This window comes from Limanda limanda, chromosome 21 (assembly GCF_963576545.1).
Source record: "Limanda limanda chromosome 21, fLimLim1.1, whole genome shotgun sequence".
Lineage (NCBI taxonomy): Eukaryota > Metazoa > Chordata > Actinopteri > Pleuronectiformes > Pleuronectidae > Limanda > Limanda limanda.
The window spans coordinates 19,981,722-19,992,210 of NC_083656.1; the positions used below are offsets into that span (position 1 = coordinate 19,981,722).

The window sequence follows — 10,489 nt, forward strand, 5'->3', positions numbered from 1 at the left end:
ACACACACAACTGTTTAATTACAGAGTGTGTGGCTGTTGTTTTATAACAGATGTGTGTGAATGTTGTTTTATTACAGATGTGTGTGGATGTTGTTCTATTACAGATGTGTGTGAATGTTGTTTTATTACAGATGTGTTTGAATGTTGTTTTATTACAGATGTGTGTGGATGTTGTTCTATTACAGATGTGTGTGTATGTCGTTATACTACAGATGTGTTTGAATGTTGTTTTATTTTACAGATGTGTGTGTATGTTGTTTTACCACAGATGTGTTTCAATGTTGTTTTATTTTACAGATGTGTGTGTCTTGATGACCACTTAAAGCGTTTTACAGTTCAGTTTTTTGCCATTCACCCATTCACACACCCATTCATACAGTGCATATGCGACACTTTCTCTATCACAGACTGTTTTTCAGTGTCTTGCACAGGAACTCTTAGGCAAGCGGAATGGAGGAGCCGTAGTGGATGCCCGCTCTACCTCCTGAGCCACATGCAGCTGTACAACATCTCTTTCTGTCCTCATTCTGCAGGTATCTCTGCCAACTGAAAACTGCTCCACTGCTACACCCAGCAACACATATTCAATCTGACTCCACACAGAAGACTGGACAGCCACTGGTCATATTGAGATACATATAAGATGTGGTGCTTGTGGAAGTATCTGTGGTTGATCCAAATATTTCACAGTTATAAAGATTAAGAAAATGATTGTTAGATCAAAAACAACAATCCACATTTTTTTACCTTCTAGGTTCTACCCCAGCAACAATCTAACAATGTTTTTGGTTTTGCAACTGGTAGCTACAGTCATAATTTATCGTGGGTTAGACAACAATACTAAAGTGCACAAGACTGGGAATGCATTTTCTAACCGCATGCTATTTCTTCAGTTTTGTCTGCTAACATGAAATAAAAACACAGTCACTGTGAACCAAGTAGTTTTTATTAATTAAATCATTAGTGGTTAAGAAATAAACATTATACTAGCATCTGTTAATGACAAAACAAAGCAAAGAAACAGTTACATGTGAACTACATTTGGTGCTCCATTGACAAAGGCCTCGGCATGGCTGCATGTTGTCACTGCCTTGACAGACATGGCATTGTTGATTCATTTTCAAGGACTGAGCCTTAAACCACCAAATGTCTGTACCACAACCGTGGTTCAAAAAGGCTGGAATGCTTTATCCTTGCAAGCATGAGTGCCAGTGTCATTAACAAGCGGTTCTAAATGCTGAAGAAGTTATGCAACAGAAGACAAGAGGCTCGCTGGTAAATAAATTCAGTATGCATTGTGATCTGTATTGGCAGTGATTCACATTATATACAAAAAATGAACACAAATAAAATTGTAATTTATGTCTAAGATAGACATAACACACTGGACACAGACACACATAGATACACTGGACAGTACAAATACTATGGTGACATGATCAAAAGTTGTGTCTGTCTCTGTGATAGCCCTTGGATACGCTGCTGAGTTTCTAAACCCCTTCACGCCAAATTATGTCAAGATAGGCCCCACTAATCTGAACAGCATTAGTTTGTAAAAATGAAAGTGGATGGAATATTATCTTGACTATGCCAAAAGTAATGCAGTCCAGCAGATCATCAACAACAAAAAAAATCAACTCTTAAAATTCATTCTTGCAAAGCATTCATAAAATTCCACCAATCGTTGTGCAGAATGAAACACGTTTTTACATCTTATTACAATAAGGCAAATGTGGACAATAGAGCCTTGCCCTTGGGAAATATTTCAATGAAATGGTTATTTGAAAGAGAAAAGTTGGAGCTGAAATGTTCCTTTAACCTGGAACAGAGAAACTTACAGCAAGACGACTGAACACTAGGGGTCAGCCTCAGACCACAGGAATATCATGCACATGTAAAGAAACTTGGTCGTATATAGAAAGGTCCTATTAACACACAAACTTCTTTGACCAGAGGTTTGTACGTTTTTACTGTAAGAATTGGTCCTTATCCCATTTAATTTATGAAACACATCTTTAGATATACATGGCAGGTTTTTATAAGAGCAAAACACTCATGGGAAACACTTGTGTTTCATAAACCTTAATTTGGGTGCAGGTTGTTTTTTGGAACACTGGCAGTAAAATCTTTTAAAAGAGAACTGCATGAAAGTAGGTATAAAACATATATATAAAAGACAGTAATTGGGTTACATTCTGCAGTAATGAAAAGGAGATAACATCAGCAGAATGTGAAGAGTGATTACATACAAAATCATACATTAAAAACTGTGACCTCATGAAAACCTCAAAATTGCAACAGAATCACTTGACTTCTAAAGAACGTGTACATTAAAAAGAGTAAGATAACAGTATTCAAACAACTTAACAACGAAGGGGATGTACAAATATGTTGCATGTGTGATATGTGCTTTTTTTAAAACACAAGGAATTTATGGATAAGCATGAATATGTACTCAATGTGTTTATCAATGTAATAATTGTGAATTGCCTTTTAGCAATTCATGAGAACTCAAATGAAATTCAATGGGCAGAAGTTGAATCATATATTCATTCCACTAGGTTGAGTGGTAAGTGTAATGTTTTTAAATAAAACAAAAAATGAAATACTGAAAAGAATACAACTTCTTATACAGGGAAACCCTCCTGATGATATAGGTCAGTATAGCTATTACCTTTTTCTGGCTTCTTCTTCTTCCTCTTCTTCTTTCACTTATAGTGATCATCTCTACACCATCCACACACAAATGGACTCTTAACAACCCTTGAAATGCTTTTACAAATATGGGACTGTTTTCCTTAAATTCTTAAAACTATGACTTTTAAGTTAGTGTTATCAATTTTATTTAATTTTTTAGCCCCAACTTGGGTCTAACTTGTAATATTGGCCATCATTCCTATTGTTGATAAGTAATAGACAAGATAATATATTGTCTTGACCAAATTAAATGCTGAGACCCACAAGCAGATTATACTGATGGGGGCAAGGCACTTGACTCCTCATTGCTAACACTCTCTGTGCAATGTGTACAGTTTTCTACACCAGAATATTATCTGGCACTAGCTTTCCTCTTCGATATTCTATGTCCATTTAAAGGTACAACAAGCTGTGAATACAACACTGACATAGTATCACCCTGTTCAGTTACTATGGTGAATGTTTTAGCAAAGAGTTGCCTATTTACACATCCAGCCTCAATGACTACGGGTGCCTATTGTTGCTGGAATGAAAGGTAATGAGTGAGACTGAAACTGTCTACTTAGTTAACCAAACATGGGTAACCTTGCTGAACCGTTTGTTGAGTCTAGTGACACGAGGAGACCAATCAGATAGCAAGGAAACAAACAAACCTCTCATCATTAGCCAAACTTATTCAGATGAGAAAACAGGGGCAAGCCTTTCCAGCCTCCCAATTCAACTTTGACCTGCTGTACAACATTTACCATAGTTGTGCATTTACACTATTGGTCAGGAATTACTTGAAAATACAGTTTGATTGCAATAATCAAGTACTCTCAGTATACTATGCTATTATGGCTACACTGTTGTTTTTGGATGGTTTTCTCTGTTTGAGTTGAACAGACTTAAGCACATGTATTTTTATCCTGGACAACACCGTTTCATTGTCGCACTGCTTTGGGACCCTGATTGGGTTATTCTCTTGGATGAGCATGGCATGATCAGGACTGGGTTAATGAAAAAGAAAAAGAAATGTCATGTTTATCACATGGTTGGTCTGTATATCAATGAGTGAGTGCCTTCTCCCTCGGCAGTGGATCAAATCGAGTCCCGCCTTCTGCAGTCAAAAGCATTGACCAGATGGACTAAAAACATGACCACTGAAAACAATAAAGATAAACAGACAGGTGTTAAGCAGTTTCTTCATAATGTAACTTTTGGTAAATGCAGGCTGAACTAATATTATGTCCCTCCATGTTTCTCTTAGTCCTTCAAACACAGTCCTGATAAGTCCCCTGTCCTCAGGAAGTTTAATCTAAAAATTTGACCTATTCACACCTGAACACCTGAAAAGCAGAAATCATCTTGGATGTGTTGTCAGTGTGGAACAATGATCCTCCTGTCTGGCCCAGCACCTTGACGTTCAATAGCCGGTGCAGAACTTAGTAGACTGATAGGTCTACACAAACTTCAAAGTCTACGAGACCAAGTGCAGTAGACTACATACTAGACTGCTCTAGCATAATGTATTTCAGATTGTCAACAATGTCTGACATTTAAATTGAATACTTGGGCTATAGCTAAGCAAAACACTTTTAAGTGCACAAATTTGGGTTTTAGTGTAATGAAGCAATTAGCTTCAAAGTTAATTTGCCTCAAATTAATTTCCCAATAAATTTATATAGTAACAATTGGTTGCTCCAGATTGTAAAATGACTTTGTCCAAGGTAACAGTGCACACCATTGCAATCAATTATTACTGACATTTTGGAAGCAGTTTGCCTCCAAGTAAAGTGGTTTGGATAATCTGGACAATGTTTTAACTTATTTAATACCTGTCTGGTTGACGAATCTGTCGTCAACCAGCAATATCACCATGCTTCCAGATCTCAACAATTACTATGGTGGGTACAAAGTTCTTATAACTGATAGGAATAATGGCCAAAATAGTGAAAGTAAGATCCAATATGTAGTCAACTGTTATTATTTTTTTAGAAATCTTCTTGATCCTCTGAATTTATTCAGTTTTTACAGAAGACTTTTGGTTGTTGAACAGAATTTTGTTGGGATCTTGGCAATTCCTCATTCTTTATCTAATCGCTGTCTCTATCTCTATCTTCGTTATCATGCAGGGCATCGTGGCTGTCCTCTTCTTCGTCCTCCTCAACCTCGTCTTCATCCCCTCCTCCGTTAAGCATCTCCATCTCAACCTCCTCTCCGCCCTCTTCAACTGCCTCATCCACATCACTGAAAGGCTCGGCATCCTGGGACACTTCCACCATCTCAGTGCCTTGTACCACTTCAACAGCACCCTCACGGATTTTCTTAACATGGAAGGTGAAGGGCGGCACCTTGTACACAGCAGTCTTGGAGCGGGCGTAAACAACATGGTCTGGTGTGAAGGCTTTCTTCACCTTGTCTTGGGATGTCTGCATCTTCTGCTTGCGCTCAGGGTTGACAGTCATACGGTTTCCAAGCTTTCCCATCTTCTTCTCAATGTTGTGACGTGTTTTCTCCAGGTTCTCCTTGGTCTTCTGCTTTGCATTCTCCAGGTTGTCCTTGGTTTTTTGTTTGGTCTTCTCCAGGTTCTCTCTTGTCCTCTGCTTTGTCTTCTCCAGGTTGGTCTTGGTTTTTTGTTTGGTCTTCTCCAGGTTTTCTTTGGTCTTTGCCTTTGTCTTATCCATCTTCTCCTTTGAGAAGACGGTCTTCAGGGTTTGTACGCGCTGCAGGCTGCTGCGCTTGATCCGTTCAGCACGAGTTTCCTCAATTGCCTCCTCAATCTCCACTCCCTCCTCGTCTGAGGAGAGGTCTACATGGGGTTTGTCTGTGTCCTCTCCCTCTCTTTCCTCTTCTCCAGGCTCTTCAACACCTTCCTTAAGCTCCATCAAGCTGCCTCCTCTACTCCCTGCCACAGACCCAGAAACCTTCATGGATTTAGAGATGCTGAGTTTTGATGGAACCTTGACTTCATCCTGTGAAGAACAGAACACAATGACTGTTATTGTTTAATGTAAATGGTAGAAGTTTCTCAAAGTTCAGGAATCAAGAACAGTATGGTATAGGAGAGCTAATGAAAACGCAGAAACAATTATTTTGTAAGAGAGATTAAGTAAACATATATAGGTGAAGATCATAACTGAGAAGTCATGGGAAAATCAAAGGGAAAAAAAGATCGACTTTTTTGTTCTGTGCTGTATGTAACAAAAAAACTTGAGTCGTTGGAGGAAACAGGACACCTGTCCTACAACACCTAACCTGATACCAACTCATGAGAAAAACATAACTTCAGCTGCCTGATATGCAGCATCATATAGTTAATGATAATAGGCTATATTCGATAACCAATTACCAATTTTATCTATCTGCTGTAGTTGTTCAGAGAATCGTCCGTGGAAACTGCTGCCTGCTGATGCTTGAAACAAGGTTTCTTATGAATTCCTTTAAAACCAGCAATGACTGAAAATATGCCAAAACACTCATCACAATAAGCTAAAAACATTCAACCAGTCGTTGAAACCAATGTTAATATAAACAATTGATCAGAGCAGTTTAAATGTTAATATTTTGTGATAGGGCAATAAGAATGGAATGTCTTTAATATCATAAAATGTAAATATATTATATATAATATATTATGTTAATTTCAGTATGTTTCTCTATGTGCGTGGGTACAGACTAATTGAAGTGATGAGTATGATTAAACATTCAGTGTTTACTACACCGTACATCAGATTTGTTGTACGTCATCAATACATCATCTAGTTAATAATAAATGGTCTGTCATCGCCACACATGGAAAGATGCATGTGTTCCACATTTCTCGCAACATGGATAGTTCATGTGTGCAAACGGCCCCTCTCAAGCTAGATTAGGCTTGACTGACTAGGGCTAATGTAAAGGCTGAAATTTAGCCAAGTTAGTTGTCACATCACTGTGTTGTTGCAAGCTAGCATACAGTTTACATTATAAAGACTCAAACTAAAGTTAGACTCAAGTTTAGCATTAACTACCACTGGCACACTCCTGTCACACCACCCCTTGGCCCACCACTGAAACCAGTGCCAGATGACCTAAGTAAAAATGATCCTGCAAAGGTTTGTCAAAATAAATACTGCGACATACTATTTGTCACTGCTGTTGTATTATTTTATTTACAAGCTGTCCAAAAAACGATTTCAGTCTAGTTTCCAAATAAAGGTGGCCTAAACTAGGATATTTGATATAAAAAACAGATGTTAACATTGTAAATAATCTTAGTGTTGCCTTTAATCACACAAACATCGTGAAAGATTTCACTGTAAGCTTCAATGTTTCTTCATCAATCAACCAAATTTGATTTGTATAGTCTGTATTCACAAATCGCAATTTGTCTCATAGGGCATCCTCTGTCCTTAACCCTCAACAAGAGTAAGGAAAAAAACACTTTTAGTTGTCATTATGAATTCACCCGAGATAATTTCAAATGTGATTAGTTTCTGACTCCTAAACAAGTCCAAGATTGATGCCTTTCATTTAGGATACTCCGTGAGCTTTGAATTTACCTTTAGAAAACCTACAGGACAGAATGTAGTTCACATCAAAGCTCTACAAGCAGTTCACATGATGAACCATTTTGTTTTCAGTGACCCCCTCAGGACAAAGACGCCCTACTGTCTCAGACTTTTGGACCCCATTGTAAATGTCCTCAGAGAAGTTTTCACACCACCTGTACAGACATAAGTTAATGATCTGACGCCACTTGACCCAACCTAAACCCGATAAAGCATTCCTGAACAGCATCACTGCATGTTCTTGCACTTCTTCCATCATCTATTCTTCCATTCCCATGGCCTTTCTATCTCCCACCCGCCTTTCACTCATTATCATTCCAGATGAGGAAGTCTTTCTTTCCACGGTTTTATTGTGTCCTCTTAAAACATGGGGGGGGGGGCTTCCTCTTTCCATCACGGCAAATCCTCCTCCAATTGGGCTCCTGAATGTCTGTATAAGGGCCAACACTTGTACGTGTTCTGTTTTCCTCTCCCTCTACATGCCTTCATGGTCAAAACAGGAACACAGCAGAGCCAGAACAAAGGACCACAGGGTGGAAGGGGGGGGGGGGGCAGCTGTTAGGTGTGGAAAAAGTCTTATGAACTGAGTAATAGCACAACTGGGATGACGCTTCTGACTCTTGGAAAACCATCTGCTCAGCAGGAAGATGATAACGTCAAAGTGTATGCTAGAAGGTAGAGGTACGAGAGTAAACGGTGGGTGGGCCCTGTGCCTATTGTGTTCTGTTGCTATTCCGTGTCAAGGCAGTTTTTATGAAGGTATTGTACTGCAGTATCTTGGGTAAACTTGACCTTGGATGAGGGATCTCAGCCTGAGCAGCTGTGCTGACAGGGGGGTGGTTGGAAAAAACGTTTCATCGCTCAAATTCATTACATCTTGTTTTGAATACAAAGACAATGCAGTGGGTATGGCAAATCACTTAAGCAACATGTAGTCCAAATGTCTGACAAGGCCCCACAGTTCATCACAAGAGCTCCCATTAAAGGTGGACAGCATCTTTCTTGTGGAACTGCACAAGAATGTGGAATGTGGTAGCTATTAAATGAATAGTTGAATATTTATTGCTATGTATTGATTTATCTTTTATGCAAGACGTAGTAGTGAGTGAAGGGCTCACGTCACGTCTAGATTTGGACCCCTATTAACCTCCCATCCTAACTCATTGGGAGTGGAATTGCTCTGGGACAGATGTTAACAGTGAATAAAACCTAATAAATAATAAATAATACTGTAGAGTAATTCGTACTTTCATTAAATATATTAAATAATGCACTGTGCACTTCAGAAAAAGGGTAATATGGTTGAATACCATTATCTTTTGAAATGAGGTGAAGGCAGTATGGCTAGGGAAACCCCAAATGTGATGTTTGCATGAAATGGATTCAAAAGAAGTTGCGGTGCAGGAGGGAACTCTGTGTTGTATGCATGTGTGTGTGTCCAAGGTACATGGAAAGAGTGTATGGGGAAGTTCAGGCGTTCACCTCGGTGTGTTGACTTCCTGACCCTCCTAATTTAATGGGACATTGTTCTCGCTGAGGCTGCTGGGCCAAAGACAGGAAGGTACACTCACAGGCATGGAAAATAGACGAATGTGGTATGTAATGGTTCTGTGAGCCCGATTGTGTTTTTGTGCGCGTCTGTGTGTTTGGTTTTCTGAGCAAGCCAGCGAGTTTGCATTTTACCCTGAAGTCTTGCAAAAGATGCACAAGGAAATAATTTCCATGTCTGGTTTGCTCCCAAATAACAAAATGACTGTCAGGGGGCAAGTCGGTTGCAAAACACAATAGACCACAATGTGTGTGTTTGTGTGTGTGCAGAGAGAGAGAGAGAGAGAGAGAGAGAGAGAGAGAGAGAGAGTGTCAGTGTGTCCTGAAGCAATGGGGGTAGTCATATCATGATTTATTTCATCATAATATGGGGCTTCGCAATGTGTGCACTCGATATCTGTAACCACTGCTGCATTCCATTCCTCCACTACCTAGACATACCCACATAGTCATAAGCTACATCCCTGCATTGTTCACATCAACTTTCCTACTTCGTTGTGGAGGTCCTTTCCCATTTTCCCATTTTCCATTCGTCAGTGGTGGACAAGTTGCTGCAGTGACTCATGGCTGGTGGAAAACTCATTCATCTGAGAGGCATTTACAGTGCTTTTACTCTGGCTCTCTCCTAACAACTCACTTTGTGTGCGTGCATTAACACTCACGCTCACATACTCACCTTTTAGCTCACAATACATTACAATGTTCCATTACTGTATATAGCAGACATTATCCTCTGGAACTTCACCTTACCTGACAGGAAGTTGTTTACATGGAATATGAGAATATAACATTAAGATTGATCTCCTTGCACATATGATTTGGACATTATCCAGGTTTCTAGTCTATATTCCTGTTTTTTCACTGAATTGGCTTGGTCCTTGCTGTATTTAAAGTTTACCTCTCTGGTTGCTTGCCTCACTTCTATGCAAAATTGGTTATGTTAAAACTGCCATTCTTGTTCTTTCTTTTAATTTTTAAACAGACATGTTAAAGGTCCAATGCGACGCACCTAGGACAATCTATTGGCAGACTATACATTTCAAAATGATTGTTTTATTACATAATCCCCTGACACTAAGAGCCGTTGTTTGATTTTTTTTACCTTAGAATGAACCTTTCACATCTACAATAGGGCAGTTCCTTTTGCACAGATTCCGTCATGTTGAGCCCTCACGTTTCTGCAGTAGCCCAAAACGGACTAATCAAACTCTGAGAGCACCTCTCTGCATTTAAATGTTACCTGAAGGCCACTGTAGATTCTTCTACCCACGTGGAAGGGGAGGGTGAGGGGAGGGGTATTCAGGTATTAATATGCAATGTGCAACTTCACCACTTGATGCCACTAAATCCTCCAAAGCTTTCCTTTAACAACCATAATATGACCTCTTCGCACTCTGTCTGCTACTATCTGGTCACAACCATGGTTTCTCATAATGAATGTAAGCACCGAGCACATAAAGCACAGAGAAGAGTACTGCTCCCTTGACAGTGTTGACAAGACCAGAGAAATGCAAACACTATATACTTTGAACAATCCTAAGGAAAAAAAGAAAGAAAAGACAGTCTAGTCAAACTATGGTCTGTTCTGTAGCCAAATTCATCACAGCACAGCTCCATTAGAGGTGGATGCAGCTGCAACATAAGAAATAATACCAATTTTTTTTGGCAACAGTCAGGGGACGTCACACAGTGCAATTACTAGACAGATGCAT

The 10,489-nt window shown here is 39.3% G+C and overlaps 1 protein-coding gene across 1 annotated transcript in view; it reads right to left on the reverse strand.

Annotated features, from left to right (window-relative positions):
* Positions 1 to 928: 928 nt before the first annotated feature.
* Positions 929 to 10,489, reverse strand: part of LOC133027866 (caveolae-associated protein 1-like) — a 27,751-nt gene continuing 18,190 nt past the window's right edge. The window contains exon 2 of the mRNA XM_061095007.1: positions 929 to 5,651. Within this exon, the coding sequence (XP_060950990.1) occupies positions 4,773 to 5,651 (879 nt within the window). The 3' untranslated portion in view covers positions 929 to 4,772. The remainder of the gene's footprint in view (positions 5,652 to 10,489) is intronic.